Source organism: Syngnathus floridae, chromosome 2 (assembly GCF_059516105.1).
Source record: "Syngnathus floridae isolate MCC-2025c chromosome 2, RoL_Sflo_1.0, whole genome shotgun sequence".
Lineage (NCBI taxonomy): Eukaryota > Metazoa > Chordata > Actinopteri > Syngnathiformes > Syngnathidae > Syngnathus > Syngnathus floridae.
The window spans coordinates 5,246,802-5,264,367 of record NC_142414.1 but is presented as its reverse complement, the minus strand read 5'-3'; the positions used below and the strand labels follow the sequence as shown (position 1 = coordinate 5,264,367).

At 41.2% G+C, this 17,566-nt stretch overlaps 1 protein-coding gene across 9 annotated transcripts in view; it reads right to left on the bottom strand.

The window, feature by feature from the left end:
* Nucleotides 1-1,440: 1,440 nt before the first annotated feature.
* Nucleotides 1,441-17,566, bottom strand: part of dtx3 (deltex E3 ubiquitin ligase 3) — a 29,430-nt gene continuing 13,304 nt past the window's right edge. For 2 of the 9 annotated variants that reach the window (XM_088369826.1, XM_088369829.1), the window contains exons 3-4: nt 11,921-12,138; nt 1,441-2,393 (exon numbers count right to left, since the gene is read on the bottom strand). In XM_088369826.1, coding sequence (XP_088225952.1) covers nt 2,318-2,393; nt 11,921-12,138 — 294 coding nt within the window. In that variant the 3' untranslated portion in view covers nt 1,441-2,317. The other 7 variants (XM_088369824.1, XM_088369828.1, XR_015857279.1 and 4 more) reach the window with 6 other exon arrangements.

Here is a 17,566-nt window from a genome sequence, read left to right as displayed (position 1 = left end):
TGTAGTTTTCTGATATTAAGCTTTTTGATATAAACGTTTTGAACTGCCACCATTTTAACGCATTGTCATTTGTCAATTGTCCTAAAGCAATTTGAACAACTGAGATTGCAGTAAATTCCATACCACTTTCTATGATTTGTTGGATGACCCATCATTCATTTTATTTGTCAAAATTAAACACAATATTACAGTAACTTGAAGCACGTCTTCTCTCAACAAAACAGAACGGCCACCACGGAAACTGACAACGGCCACCACGGAAACTGACAAGGTTTACCGGCCTCATCCGAAGGTGCCTATTGATGTTTATAATTTTTAATGTATTTTTCATTAATTGTAACATTATTCTTTTAAACCAGATGCAGTACCTACCATACTTCCAGAGCCTGAATGCCCACGAGTGAAGAATAAAAACCGTGCTAAAAGACGTACCTGAACCATGCTTCTTCAGTAGCTGCACGGACAACCAACGGGCATCGATTTCGCAACGAAGCAAACGAATGCTAAATGCCATTTATGCAACTTGAAATCTGTAAATGTGTAAAAGTCACATTCGACAGAGGTATCCACTGAGATGCATGCATGTTTGAAAATGACAAACACTAGCTTCCTCATGTCCGTGATCTCCATTTTCACACGGGCTTCTTCCTTACTTTCCTCATGTTTTTGTCCGTGTTCTGGTTTGAATCAAAAAGGCTGAACACTGGAGTTTATTGTTGCTAACAGATTACTGCAACTGCTAAAAACAATCATGTTACATCACAGCCCAGAATGCATTGCAATGGAAGTTTCTACAAAATTATTTTTGTCACTCTTCTAATTATTTTATTAACTACCAAATAAACGATACAGATCAAAAATCATTCCAAAAAGGCCTCCTTTTAAGTATTGCTTTAAATCAGGGCTAGTGCTGTCTTTAGCAGATCCATCATAACTTGGCCTTAAAAAGGGATTACTGTACTTAATGCCTGATCCTGATGTCTGGTGTGTGCTGTATTATCTACATGGAGAACAGTTAACACACCGACAACTGTATATGAAAAACCTGTTGGTTCTTTATGATCTAAATTCTTGTGTGCAGTCAATATAAGAAGTTTTGAGCCACCACATAGTTACCACATAAGCTAACAGTTAGCTTAGTGCTGTCTTTTTTGTATTTTCTGGCAGTCATGGTGCCTTGTAGCACCATGCTGCTTCTAGCAGGACACTTGTCATTGTCTTAACATTGGTAAACATTTTGCAAATCTGTATGTGCATAACCTGCTTTGGCAGAGGTTTGATATACTGATCAATTATGAGAGCCCCTTTGCTACAAACATAGATGTTTACCTCATAACATGGAAATACAACCACAACATACTGAGCTTCCATTCATGAGCAAAGTCAAGCTCTTTTATCTATCTTTTATCAAAGTAATTAGCAGAAAAAGGCACAACAAAATCCAAACCATAACAATTTTAATTATATTTGCTCCTAAGTTTCTCCCCGCTGATCATTGATCCAGAAAAACATTTACCACAGTAAACTCATTTTAAACGAGCTTCACCGGGCAAATCTCCCGGTGTGACAGGGTCGAGGCATAGATTTGATTTTCTTTGAAGAGCTTTTGTGCCTTTGATTTGGTTTAGTGGCTTGTTTGCCCTTCATTTTGACATCTTTGTAAGTCTGGTAACTACCACTAGATAAATATACAATAACTAAGGTATTATGGGCTCGATGCTTGGCAGACATCTTGGGATAACGTGGGTAACCAATGTCTAAAAAGTCACATCTTTAGAGTTCAAACACTCCCTATTTTAGTTCAAGACGGACACAAGGAAAACAAATTACAGTTTTCTTAGCTAATGACATCATGCAACTACAGACAGCTGCTGTGCAAAACAAACAAAAATTGGAAAAAAAAATTGGTGCAAAAAAAGTGCCTGCAAGTAGATTCGATTACAAAAGTCATTTTTAGCAACGCTAATCTATCATCTGAGAAAAATTTGAGACATAGCCAAGATCACAAATGTGTGCTTTGAAAAAAAATGAGGGAATACCCAGAGCAGAGATAAACATTTGAAACAAAAGTGTGTCTTCATGACAGAATGATCTGAAAAGAAAAGTGAGCTGTGCTCACTTGCATCGTCCACACGTAATAAGTAGCACTGATCTGAAGTCAACTCGAGTGAGAGCACATCAAAATAAATCCTGCTGCAGCAGCACCAGTCTGCTGAGTGTCCGTGGCCAGCCTTCATGGGATCTCTTCCCAAAACTGACCTGGAATCATCTTTAACCATTACATACCCGCCGCCCTCACTCCTGAAGCATTTTCATTTCAGTCTGCAGTGATGCCTTTCTCTCGCAGCTCCTCTGTCACACGCACCAGATAAGTGGGGTCTGGGTAGCCAAAACTGGGACGAGAAAAAGAAACATAACTTCTGCAGTTTGTAAAGTCAGGAACGAGGAAGGCAACATCTACCATATCGAAGTGATACAAGTGATACATTTGGCGACCAGTATTACAGTGGCGGTTCCACACTGAATTACTCCCTGGGTGAGACTACTTCAGAGTGCTGTCCCATGTAAAAAAAAACAAAAAAAAAAACACATTTTACTTCACACAGACACTTTTTTTAGGACAGTATATGCGTCAAAATATTTTACAATTGCACCTGTAATTGCAATTGCACTTGATATACCACAATATAACTTGTACAAAACATCCCTCCATGAATTATAAATTTAAATACCTAAACAGGCCTTTGCATGCTAAATGTCATTAAGGTAAATATCATAATAATGTAATAAATAATGTAATAAATAATAATAATAATAAATAGTGTAATAAATGTCATTAGTCTATCTTTTAAGGGAGGAGGAACGATTAGCTCCTTAACATCCCTGAATTCAATGCTTGGCAAACTTTCAGTTATAACACAAAATACAGTCATCACGTTAATGTAGTTGCACGAGCAAATGGCAAATGATCGTCTAAGGGTGTTTTCACACTTGGTCCCTAAACGAACTCAGATCGATGACTCAGCATTTTTTGTGCCTATGTGAACACGCCAACCGTACTCAGACCCCTTTAAAACGAACCGTACTGAGACCACCTCAGGAGGTGGTCTCAGTACGATTCGCTAAAATGTCAACGGTACGGTTCACCTAATCTGTGCATTGTGAACACAAAGCGCACTGGGTTCACTTCGCCTTTTTGCACTGTATTGTAACCTCCTTGGCTTGCCGTAGATTGGTCACGTGACTGCAGGCGCAAAAACAAATCTGTAGAGAACAGAGAATCCAAAGTATGGCAGCAGCAAGTCGTGGTCGTGACCGTGGTTCTAATAGTAAACGTGGAGAAGCGTGTGCCGTTCAAAGTTCTGCCACGGCACCTGGACGCGGCACAGTTTGGGGAGAAGACGAAACGGAATGTCTTTTGGAAATTTGGAACGACGACAGCATTAAATCACATCTACCTACGACCCACCGTAATGCGAAAGTATTTCAAGAATTTTCTGAGAGAATGAAAGCAGCCGGTTTTGATAGAACTTCTATACAATGCAGAATAAAAGTGAAAAAAACTAAAGTATTTAGCTACTCGAGATAAAATGGGAATAAATAGGGAGTCAGGGGATATAAAAAACTACCCAGAATGCAGTGCAGTGGGAGTGTGAGAGCTCTCGAGGACCTAGTGTGAACAGAAAGAGGACTGAGGCCCCATCAAGGCTGAACTGAACCAGAAAGTGAACTCGGTCCTCTTTGAAATACACTCACAATGTGAACACAAAAAGAACTGAGTTTTTTCCCTCTCGGTCCACTTTTTGGTCCACTTAAAGAGGCCTGACTTTGGTTCTTTTAAAAGGGTCCAGGTGTGAAAACACCCTAAGTGGACATTCATTGACACCCTCCATCAGGAGGGTAAGACACAAAAAGAAATTTCTCAAAGAGAAAGCTGTTCACAGAGTGCAGTTTCAAAACACATCCACATAATGTCTTTTGGATGCGGTAAATGTGGCAGGAAACGCTGCACAACCAAGAGAGATGACCGCAGCCGCTTCCAGAATTTGGGGGAGCTTTAAAAACAGTGGACTGAAGCTGGAGTCCAGGTATCAAAAGCCACTGTTCACAGACGTGTCCAGGAAATGGCCTACAATAGCCGTATTCCCATGGTCAAGCCACTTCTGAAGTGTCTGACTTGGGCTATGAAAAAGAAGCACTAGACAGCTGCAGAGTGGTCCAAAGTCCTCTTTTCAGACGAAAGCAAGTTTTGTATTTCATTTGGAAGTCAAGGCGCAAGAGTCTGGAGAAAGGCTGGAGAGGAGCAAAATCCAAGTTGCTTGAAATCCAGTGTGAAGTTCCCACAGTCAGCGATGGTTTGGGGAGCCATGTCAGCTGCTGGTGTTGGTCCACTGTAGTTCATCAAGTACAGAGTAAATGCAGCTGTGTACCAAGAGATTTTAGAGCACTACATGCTTCCGTCTGCTGAAAAGCTCTATGGAGATGATGATTTCATTTTCCAGCATGATCTGGCACCTGCCCACAGTGCCAAAACCACCAGTAAATGGCATTACTGTCCTCGATTGGCCTGCCAATTCCCCTGACCTGAACCCCATAGGTAATTTGTGGGGTATTGTGAAGAAGAAGGTGAAAGACACCAGGCCCAACAATGCACATGAGCTAAAGGCCGCTATTGAAGCATCCTGGGCATCCATAACACCTCAGCAATGCCACAGGCTGATTGCCTCCATGCCATGCCGCATTGATGCAGTAATCCGTGCAAAAAGATTCCCAACCAAGTACTGAGTGCATTAATGGACATTTTCAAATGTTTGATTTTGTTTTGCTGTTATAAATCTTTTTTTTTACATGGTCTGAGGAAATATTCTAATATTTTGAGATTATGTCTCAAGTCATTAAGGACAAACTCTTCAATCAAATCAACACATCTAATTATTTATAGATAAGTGTGTTTTCCATGAAAAGTCAACACTTATTCACCACCAAACGTTGTGAAATGAATAGAAAATAGAGTCAAGACATTGACAAGGTTAGAAATAATGATTTGTATTTGAAATAAGATTTTTTTTACATCAAACTTTGCTTTCGTCAAAGAATCCTCCATTTGCAGCAATTACGGCATTGCAGACCTTTGGCATTCTAGCTGTTAATTTGTTGAGGTAATCTGGAGAAATTGCACCCCACGCTTCCAAAAGCAGCTCCCACAAGTTGGATTGGTTGGATGGGCACTTCTTGCGTACCATACGGTCAAGCTGCTCCCACAACAGCTCAATGGCTTTCAGATCTGGTGACTGCGCTGGCCACTCCATTACCGATAGAATACCAGCTGCCTGCTTCTGCTCTAAATAGTTCTCGCACAATTTGGAGGTGTGTTTGGGCTCATTGTCCTGTTGTAGGATGAAATTGGCTCCAATCAAGCGCTGTCCACTGGGTATGGCATGGCGTTGCAAAATGGAGTGATAGCCTTCCTTATTCATAATCCCTTTTACCCTGTACAAATCTCCCACCTTACCAGCACCAAAGCAACCCCAGACCATCACATTACCTCCTCCATGCTTAACAGATGGCGTAAGGCATTCTTCCAGCATCTTTTCATTTGTTCTGCGTCTCACAAACGTTCTTCTTTGTGATCCAAACACCTCAAACTTGGATTCATCCGTCCACAACACTTTTTTCCAGTCTTCCTCTGTCCAATGTCTGTGTTCTTTTGCCCATCTTAATCTTTTTCTTTTGTTGGCCAGTCTCAGATATGGCTTTTTCTTTGTCACTCTGCCCTGAAGCCCAGAATCCTGCAGCCGCCTCTTCACTGTAGATGTTGACACTGGTGTTTTGCAGGTACTATTTAATGAAGATGCCAGTTGGGGACCTGTGAGGCGTCGGTTTCTCAAACCAGAGACTCTAATGTACTCATCTGCTTGCTCAGTTGTGCAACGCGGCCTCCCTCTTCTTTTTCGACTCTGGTTAGAGCCTGTTTGTGCTGTCCTCTAAAGGGGGTAGTACACACCGTTGGAGGAAATCTTCAATTTCTTAGGAATTTCTCACATGGAATAGCCTTCATTTCTAAGAACAAGAATAGACTGTCGAGTTTCAGATGAAAGTTCTCTTTTTCTGGCCATTTTGAGCGTTTAATTGACCCCACAAATGTGATGTTCCAGAAACTCAATCTGCTCACAGGAAGGTCAGTTTTGTAGCTTCTGTTACGAGCTAAACTGTTTTCAGATGTGTGAACATGATTGCACACGGGTTTTCTAATCATCAATTAGCCTTCTGAGCCAATGAGCAAACACATTGTACCATTAGAACACTGGAGTGATAGTTGCTGGAAATGGGCCTCTATACACCTATGTACACCTGCAAAAAACCAGACATTTGCAGCTAGAATAGTCATTTACCACATTAGCAATGTATAGAGTGTATTTCTTTAAAGTTAAGACTAGTTTAAAATTATCTTCATTGCAAAGTACAGTGCTTTTCCTTCAAAAATAAGGAAATTTCAATGTGACCCCAAACTTTTGAACGGTAGTGCACGCGCGCACGCACGCACGCACGCGCGCGCGCACGCGCACGCACACACACACACACACACACACACACACACACACACACACACACACACACACACACACACACACACACACACACACACACACACACACACACACACACACACACACACACACACACACACACACACACACACACACACACACACACACACACACACACACACACACACACACAGTGGAGCCTGGGTTTTCGACCACAATCCGTTCCAGAAGGCTGTTCGAGAAGTCAATCGTTCAAATTCCGAATCAAGTCCTCCCATTACAAATAATAGAAGAAAAAGAAAATTCGTTCCAAACAAAAAATTGCTTTTTTAAAGCATTTTTTCATTATTTTACACCATAAACTGCACAAATAAGTGAGTAGGTAATGTATAAATAAATAATATAAATAATAAACTGAATTAATAGAGTAGGCTAGGCTGGGGAATGTATTGCCGTATCTGTAGCAACTCGCTTGTGTGTGTCATTCTAATAGTAAAAGATATCTTTTTAAATTGTGAGCGGGTAAAAAGCACATCAAAACATTGTTTTTATTTTTACCAATGAAAGACAACATTTCAAAGATCATGTGAAAGAAAACAGCAAAAACGTTTTCTTAATTTCAAAAAGGTAAGCACAGTCGCCCCTCTCGCAACATCACTTCCTTTAAGAGCGTATTTGTTTTTCAGGGTCGAGCTTATTGTCGATTTTGCCATGCAAAACTCCCTCGCCAACTCTGACACGCACACCGGACTCATATTTTGTGATTAATTCTTTTTTAAATTCAACCATTTTGCGCATGTACTTTCCTCTCCCACTTGCTTCCTTTGGAGGCATGATTAGCGTTGATGCAGTCCTCAGAGTAACGAGAATGTAATAACGAAAGGAGTCAGTTGGCATGCGGGTCCTCTCGGCTCATCTCGCAAGGTTCAACAACCGAAATTTCGTTTGACATCCGAAGCAAAAAAATCTCGACTTTTTTGCTCGAATACCGATTTGTTCGAGAACTGGGACGTTCGAAAATCGAGGCTCCACTGTATTTACCGTAATTGCCGGACTATAAACCGCACCGGATTATAAACCACACCAGCTAAAATTCAGGGATATTTCAGTTTTTTTCTTACATAAGCCGCACCGGACTATAAGCCGCATGTGCACACGAGTTTTTTTTACAAAGAAAGACAGTACATAGAAAGCCTTCTTAACGTTTTAATAACATACTTGAACATGTCTTTCTAAACATTGCCTGTGACGCAGCAGTAGTACCGCAGCAACGCGGAAGTGTGCACGCGAGTTATTAGCAAAGAAAGACTGGACACAAAGTTTTTTTAAAGCTTTAATAACATACCTTAACATTTCTTTCCAAACACTGCCTGTGACACGGCAGTAATACCGCAGCAACACGGAAGTAACACAGCAAAGTCACTGAGACGCGGCAGTAACACAACAGCAATACAGCAGCAACACGGTAGCACAGCACTAACAGGGCTGGTTAAAAAAAACATACCGTAAAAGTTAAAAAAAAGAGCCGTTTTCATCTTCCTCCTGTGTATTGAAATCATCGAAGTCTTCCTCCTTAATGTCCGATTGGAATAGCGTTAGATATCCTTCGCCTCACACTTTCTCAGTCTCTTTCGTCGTCGCTTTTATGCATTTCTTCGAGTGTGAAGAGGGTCTGTTCATGCTAATCTTATTCGTGCACAAAGCGCTAAATTACATTAAACTAGCGAGCGACACGTATAGCTTAAAAGCGGCCTCATATGCATTTCTTTTGTCCCCCATAATGACGGTTTGTATATAAAAGCTTCCTGTCTTTGTGTGAGCGCGGGTGTGTGCGTGATGCGCGAGACGATCAAAACACAAACTAGCGCGTCTTCTTCAGCGCATTATCTCTTCTTCGTCTGTCTCACTCTTGCTTCCTGCTAGAGCGCCCCCTGGAGACCGGAGGCCGTAAAAATCCATAAGTACGCTCCAGAGTAGACACAAGATAATGTCATCAACATCGACTGCCTTTGGCTTAAAAGCGGCATCATATGCATTTCTTTTGTCCCCCATGATGACGGTTTGTGTATAACGGCTTCCTTTCAGTAATGTCCGTCTTGATCGCGTTTTGCGTGATGCGCGAAATGTAAACACAATAGCGCGTCTTCTTTGGCGCATTATCTCTTCTTCGCCTGTCTCGCTCTTGCTTCCTGCTAGAGCGCCCCCGGGAGGCCGGAGGCCGTAAAAATCCATAAGTGCGCCGCCGTTTAAGGTTCAAAGTAATTCTGAATAAAATGCATTAAAAGTTCACATTCATTACAACTTGTTTTTGGTGAACAAAATGTCAGAAGAATTGAATTCAAATGCTGATTGATTGGGTTTTAATACAATGCAGATGGTCCAAACAGCGCCACTGCTTTGTGTAATCTCTGAGTGACATGGCAGAGTAAGAGAAAGGGTTTAGAGCACAGGTGTCAAACTCAAGGCCCAGGGGCCAGATACGGCCCGCCACATCATTCTATGTGGCCCGCGAAGACAAATTGTGCATCAAATTCGTGTGTCATGACTAGAATTGCAAATTGTCTTCACTTTTAATATTATCTTTTTTTTTTAAATATTTGACCGGTTTTTACTCATCTGATTTGAAAACGAGTTATTTGTCAGTTTGTTTTGTAGCTTTTACTGTATATAATAGTGTTAAGAGTAAAAGCGATCAAGTCATCACAAAAATCACGAAAAAAATCTTATATAAGCCGCACCGCAGGATCCAAAATTTTGGAAAAAAGTCGCAGCCTATAGTCCGGAAATTACGGTACTTTATTGATTCCTTGCTTTTAAAAATAGCTCAGTTTGCTTACAAATTACTTTTAGCAGACGCAGCAAATCCGCTTAACATACAAATGACTGTTTTTGCCAGTATATTTTTGGAAGTGTGTGTATTAGTTTAGGGGCATTTTTATTTCTAACTAAAATCAATTAAGTCTTAGTTTGTGTTGCGTGTGTCATGGAATTATTAATTTTTTTTCTCATACGAACACATTACAACTGCAGAGTTTTAAAGAATTTTGGGGGGAAAGCAAAACGTTAGTGTTAGCGGTCAACCTAATGAGTGTGTTTGAGCTGCATGAACGGCGAAGCAATAGTCATCTCCTTTTAATGAATCTGCCTTACAAAGACCAGTGTTGGGAGTCGTGACCAACCGCGTTAGAAGTAATAGATTTCCAGTAAACGTAACGTTACTAACAGTGAAATGTGGCACATTACTTAAGCTGCTTGACACCCATTTTTTCCCCACGCGTTTCTAGCGACAGTTTTGTGACGTTTTGGGCGTGGGACACGTCAACGCGCAATGCAAAAACGGTCATTCTGCCTCTCCGCGTTCTAACTTTTGATTCGCTACGCCTCGCGTCAGCCAATCAGCTTCAGAAACGTGTCACGTGACATTCTGCGCAATGGAACGGCTACAGAGAATGTGTTTGGGGAAAAGAGACCTAAATGGAGGAAATGATCATCGTAGCCGTCCGTGTTCATCCCGAGCTGTACATTTTTTTGTATCTATATCAAAATAAAACAAAACTGGAGCAGGCTTGAGGGACTTTGAGTGAGGAACTTCAGAGGGGTTTTGCCTTTCCTTTCCATTATTATTTATTTTATGCTATTTTCCATTGTTTTTCAATAAATATTCAGCTAAATGAAGTACTGCTCTATGATGTTGTATTCTATACAACTGTGTTAAAGTTAAAGTCCCAAAGCCCCAATGATCATCGTCACACACACATCTGGGTGTGGTGAAATTTGTCCTCTGCATTTAACCCATCCCCATGTGATTTTGATCCATCCCCTGGGGGAGAGGGGAGCAGTGAGCAGCAGCGGTGCCGCGCTCGGGAATCATTTGGTGATCTAACCCCCCAATTCCAACCCTTAATGCTGAGTGCCAAGCAAGGAGGCAATGGGTCCCATTTTTATGGTCTCTGGTATGACCCGGCCGGGGTTTGAACCCAAAACCTTCCAGTCTCAGGGCGGACACTCTACTACTAGGCCACTGAGCTGGTGAAGGTTAACACCTGCTCAAAAATCTGAATCCTTTTACATCATTCAACATTTTTGAAAAAGTAATGCAATAAACAATTACTTTCCCTAGTAATTAGTTACATTTATGAAGGAGCAATTTAATTACTAATTCAATTATTTTTTGGAAAGGTAACTAGTAAACAACTAATTACATTTTGTAAGTACTTTGCCCAACACTGGCTAAGAGTAATGTGTATGCAACTTGTGTGATTATTATATCACTATTCTTATTCTTATTTACAATGTCGACATGATGATAAATATGTTGAGATTTTACTTGGCCTACTCAGGCTGGGTTTGAACTGGATCCCCTCATTGAAGACAAGGCTCGATTGTGTGTAATTTAAAGTACATTTCCACTGTAAGCATACCCTGCAGGAAAAAAACAAAAAACTGTGTTCTGTGTAACTGTGTTCAAACTGTCGTCATGGTGATTTCAACTGGTGTTTTTGGAAGATTTTAACTTGTATACTTCTCTGTACCTGTAGTTTGTGGAACATTTTTTTAAAAAAACGATCGTGCTAAGAGATGAGTTGTGGTCAAATCTCAAAATAAGTGTTGTAAATTAATCTCTAAATAATTTAGCTAATATTTGATATTGTTATTTCCCATTTGATTTAAAATGTAGTACACCACAAAAGGGACCTAAATTACAGAAACTTGATCTAGTGATTGTTTTAAATAAATTTACAACTTAGAAAAGAACACAGGGGAACGATTTGGTTTATTGGTGTTGAAGCCAACATCAATATTTTAAATTGTTTTACATTTATTCTTGATTTTTTTTTTTATTGAATGGAAAAGTTACCCTCTTTGAAGTCTCCAAGGAGTCAATGGTCTCACTAACGCATACTTTTGCAGCTCAAGTTGGAATTCACTACATTAGTTTAGCTATGCTGCAACACGAATGCAGCAGCAGCCAGCATTTCACTCTTCAAGCATGACTAATCAATTTTAACTCAATTCAGTCATTAGACTTATGTTATTTTGGTTTTGACTGGGCATGCTTGCAGAGGGAAGACACCTCGGCCACAAGAACTGTCAATGCATAATGGAAACAAGTAGCTGAGTGATTGCAACCATGGCAATAGCGGACAGAGTTGTGATGGCGCACATTGCTTAAAGGACAATGCACGTTAGCACTGGTGCAACCAATCACAATGCATGTACACAAGTACACAGTTAACAAAAGTGTGGTAATCCACTTTTTACTTTGAAAAGAAAACTTATCCATTCAAATTTTTTAACTTAAAAGTATCATTTGCATCATCCAGCATTTTGCACTCTGGTTGGCTGTAAACAAAAAGACAGATGTCACGTACCAGCGGGGCCCGCCCCATATTGAGGTCTTGTGGTGAATGTCATTCCATGTGATGACATTTTGCAAGCCCGTCGTCATGGAGGTACCGATCGTGAAGGTAAGGCGCTGCTCAAAGGCCCGGCGCAGCAGGCCTAGCACACGGTTCCCATCGGGGCTGTCAGGGAGGTAGGCCGAACGGTCTGTTCCTGGGTATCGCACACCCGGGTTTGGATGCTCTGGCTATAGGCACCAAGAGTTTACAAAATACACCGTCAGTAAGGTCTAGGCTGTGTGATGAACACACACTACTAACTGCAAGCAAGTGATGAAACAACTCTCACACTTGGGCTGGACAAATACGACAAAACCAACAATCTCAATTATTTTATTTTATATTGAAATCACCATTAAAGTTGAAAGCCACAGCTGATTTTTAAAGTACATGCATTGGCTATGAGAATATCGCCAGTTGCGAGCATGAGCTAAACCAGCATCTATCTAGCTTCGTTGCGACTCAGCTCGGCAGTTAGAAAACTTTGATGGCCAAAAAGCGTATCAGACTGGGCGGCGGTTGCTGTCAGGAATTGTATTGTTGACATCCAAGTTTAACGGATGCAGTGATATTAGCAATTCAGTTTTGTATATATTTTTATTTTTATTGAGTTTTCTTTACATATTTACTGTGCAGCAGAACGTCATGAGAATGCATCACATTAGATGATGTTACGTGGGTGACAGTGACTACAGTTGAAAACTGGTTAAATGGTTACAAATCTGAATGTTACTTGAAACAATCATATATCTCTTCCATCAGTGACGTGCGGTGAGGTTCATGACTGGGAAGGCACTGACGTCACCCCCCATCCCCCCCGGGTAAAATTTCTCCGACACCTAACCGTATCACAAAAAAGGTTGGGGAACGCTGCTCTAGAGTAGCTTATTCATTATTTAATTTGAACTATTTTAATTAAAATCCCATATCAGCAGTCTTCACAAATAAAAACACTCAATAAAGCACATAGAATCAAAAACTTGTTTTCGATCGTGCGTACCACTCCGTTTGAAAAGACATGCTCCGAAGTCCCGTTGTCCGAATCAAACCTTTTAACTCCAGAGTTGGACTACCTTTACTGATAACCTCCTGCTTCGACCGAAAATCCATAGTTGAAAATCGTTTGAGTTTGCATATGTAATCCTTCATTGTAAAATGAAATGTAAAAACAAACTAAAATGAATGTAAAACGAAATAAATGGACGACTGCTCCACAATTGTCCACTGTAAATTTGAACTGGAGATCCACTTATTCTACAGGTGGGCGCATGAAGCATCCCGGATCACTAGCGCTCCCTGCCATAAGGCTGGAGAACTTTTTTTAGTTGCTTCCGTTGGGTCAAAGCCGTTTTGTGCATCTAAGGCACAGGTGTCAAACTCAAGGCTCGGGGGCCAGATATGGCCCATCGTATCATTTTCTGTGGCCCGCGACGACAAATTGTGCAAAATCATCTTTTTAAAATATTTGAAAAGTTTCCAGTAGTCTGATTTGAAAAAACAATTATTTGTCAGTTTGTTTTGTAGCTTATACTGTATATGAGGCATTTATTTATTTGAGTTGACAGTGATATTGGCCCTTCGAGTGAAACTTTGACTACAACGTGGCCCGTGACAAAAATGAGTTTGACACCCCTGATCTAAAGAAACACCACATTACAAACAGGTGACAAAAAACACTAGATATTATATACATCAGCTTAAGTACGGAAATAAGTTAATATAGCCACAGTGTTTGAACACTTAAACAGCGACATAGAGACATACAGCAGTTCAGTCTAACCTTTTGACTTGCGGGCCAAATTGGGTTCTAAATTTTGACCGGGGGGCCGAACCAGGAGCAGATGGATGTAGTTTTTGTGTGAAGTAATAGAAATGACATGTAAAGGTCATTGCATAAAAGGTTTTTACTTTTAGTAGGTAGTAAAGCATGGATATTCAAAAAAAGCTTTTTGAAAACAAATGCATTTATTTACAGCATTAAAAAAATATTTCACCACAAAACTACTATCAGTGATTCTCATTAAATACGACACTGTTATTAAGAATAATAGTTTCCATCACTTCAGCGCCTGCAGGTCAGATTAATGAAATATGTTTATCTAATGAGGCGAAATCACATTAAACGGCAAACACTCTGACCAAATAAATCATCTTGAAGAATCAGTTAACAATAAAGTAATAAAGAAATAATAGTATTGTTGGTCTCCCTTTTTTGCTAGTGCATCATGGTCTGGAGTAAAATTTGTTGTAATTCTTAGGATAGAGCCGAGGTGTCGGAAAATGACTTTATAATAAAAACAATTGAATTTGTTTTTTCCCCTTTTCATGATGGCAGGGGAGGCCCTTGCCTCCTCTGACCGCATGTCCCTGCCTTCCATAATAATAATAAAAGTATTACACTTAATGAAATTATTCAATTATTAATTTTTTATGCATACTCCACCAGAAGGAACAAGACTATGCTAAACTTACAAACCTGAAAGAAAACTCCATTCTGATTTGAGTATTTTGTGTAATATATTATTTTGTTTCATTCTCATTGGAACACAAGGCTCAAGGTAAACCTGACTATCCTGATTATCTTTGTTTAATTCGTATTGGACGTTTGCAAACAGCTGCTTTTACTGGGGTAAAATAACTAGCCACATTCCCATCTATTTTCTGACATGTTATGAAACAAACAGCACCTGTTAGGATTGACAAATTATTTTGATCGTATGATTATGTTGGAATTTTGACTAGAATCATTAATTTTGTAAAACCTTCCACCTTTCCTTGACTTGTTAAAACTTTCCACATTCATTTGTTGAAACCCTCCAAATGATGTGGAAACATTGTTGCTTAGTTATCTTAACTGCTCCACTAGTATCTGTTTGTAAAACAAAGAGCTATAAGACCCTCTGCACTGATTAACCAGGTCGCAGAGGTGACCCCTGAAAACCTGCTCACTCTCACCCCCGCCCTGCCTTCTCTCAATAAATATTCTCTTGCAGGAAGCCAAAGTCAGACTGCTTTCAAGCACCTCTGTACCACACAGGGTGCTGATGGCTTTCTCCACTTGCAAGCGTAAAATGGCCAAACTGTCTAACGTGTGGTTCTTGCATAAACGGTAGAGTGGGCAAAACTCTATGAGCACCTAAATCATAATTTGTGAAAATAAACTTTATAGTTTTTAAACCTAGAAACAAAAACAGATTTATCGATTTAAGAAAATCGGTAATTGTAGATCTGAATTAGAACATTTTATATCAAAGCCACGCGATTGGTATTGTATCGGCCAATCACACTCATGGATGATCGGTAAAACTTGACACATCCCTAATTAAAACAAAGATCAGCCATCCAGCTTTCATACAAGTCACGACGTCATTTTATAATCGGTGCTTGAACAAAGAAGTCATCACAGTAAAACCACTATGCATTGATGTCTATGCCAGGGCCGCCTCCCTGCATTGTACATGTTACTTTTAAGGTAAAAATAATTTACTTTAATCTCAGTAAAAGCACTATCCATTGATGTCTACGCCAGCGGCTGCCTGCCTGCATTGTATGTGTTACTTTTAAGGTAAAAATAATTTACCCTGCTCTCCATGATCCCTCACCATACACTGGCCAACAGCAGATCGCAGGGTAGTCTGACTTAACCATCGATCCGTTCCCTGAACGTATTGTTTTGGTCCCATTTTAAATCCATCCGCTCGTGTTGTATTTGCTAGTTAGCGCAAAGCTAACCTGCCAGCTCGCTCTGACGGTATCCATCAAGTGAATACATTCTCTTTGATGGCTGACGTACCTGGGTGACAAGCTCCTCCTCACTACATAAAGAGCAGTAGGATTTCTTCGCTGACAGATGAGGAGTGCTGCTAGCAGTTGGCGTGCAAACAAAACAGCAATTCCGGTGACGTCGCACATCTCATCGAGATTGCAAAATTATAGTGATAATTGAACGAGTGACCGTTGTCCGACTCATTCAGGCACAGCACTTGATACGAGAAAGTGATAAAAGATGGTTGGAATCTTAATAAAATCTTAGTATTAGTCTGTTACAAGGTTAAGATCACACCGTTGCCAAGCTTGTTGCCGCTGATAGGGAACTATTAAAACGAGCAGCAACTGGGGCCAAGCCAAGTCATTAGCATTCAGCTAACTTTGGACTTGTCTGGTAGGATCCACATTATGTCACCTGTACAATTGAAGAAAGTGGTGTGTTGTCAAACAGATCACAATTAGTACCATATACCAAGTAGTATTGTTGCCCGTTTTCAACCTCTATTAAAACTGGGCGCAATGGGGTTCTTGGAAAATTGTTAGCTTTTAGCTAACTTTGGATTCACCTGCTGAATAATTATTACATATACTGTATTGTTTATTATTGTTTATTATAATTGTTTATTGGCGGCTCGGTGGGGCACTCGGTAGCACGTCCGTCTCACAGTTAGGAGGCTGTGGGTTCGATTCCACCTCCGGCCCTCCCTGTGTGGAGTTTGCATGTTCTCCTCCCCGGGCCTGCGTGGGTTTTCTCCGGGCACTCCGGTTTTCTCCCACATCCCAAAAACATGCTTGGTAGGCCGATTGAGCATTCCAAATTGTCCCTAGGTGTGAGTGCGAGTGCAAATGGTTGTTTGTCTCTGTGTGCCCTACGACTGGCTGGCAACCGATTCAGGGTGTCCCCCGCCTACTGCCCGATGACGGCTGGGATAGGCTCCAGCACACCCGCGACCCCCGTGGGGACTAAGCGGTTCAGAAAATGGATGGATGTATTGTTTATTGTGACAGTTTGAGTAAATATATGCCCAGGAATTGTTTTTATTGTGACAGGCCTACAAGCAAATACGCTACACAACAGGTGTCAAAGTCAAGGGCCGAGGTCCAGATACAGCCCGCCACATTTTAGGTGGCCCGCAAAGAAAAACTGGGCATCAAATTTATATGTCAATTCCATCCATCCATCTTCTTCCGTTTATCCGGGGTCGGGTTGCAAGGGCAGCAGCTTCTGGAGGGACTCCCAGACTTCCCTCTCCCCAGCCACTTCATCCAGTGAGAGCTGGAGATCACAGTTTGAAGAAGCCAACAGCACCATGTCGTCTGCAAAAAGCAGAGACGCAATACTGAGGTCCCCAAGCCGGACACCCTCAACACCTCAGCTGCGCCTAGAAATTCTGTCCATAAAAATTATGAACAGAATCGGTGACAAAGGGCAGCTTTGGCGGAGTCCAACCCTCACTGGGAACGAGTCCGACTTACTGCCGAAAATGCGGACCAGACTCTGGCATCGTTGATACAGGGACCGAAACGCCCTTATCAGTTGGCTCGGCACCCCATACTTCCGAAGCACCCTCCACAGAACTTCCTGGGGACACGGTCGAACACCTTCTCCAAGTCCACAAAACACATGTGGAATGGTTGAGCGAACTCCCATGCCCCCTCGAGGATCCTGCCGAGGGTATAGAGTTGGTCCACTGTTCCAAGGCCAGGACAAAAACCACACTGCTCCGCCTGTATCCAAGGTTCGACCTCCCGACGGACCCTCCTCTCCAGCACCCCTGAATAGACCTTACCAGGGAGGCTGAGGAGTGTCATTTCTCTGTAGTTGGAACACACCCTCCGGTCCCCCTT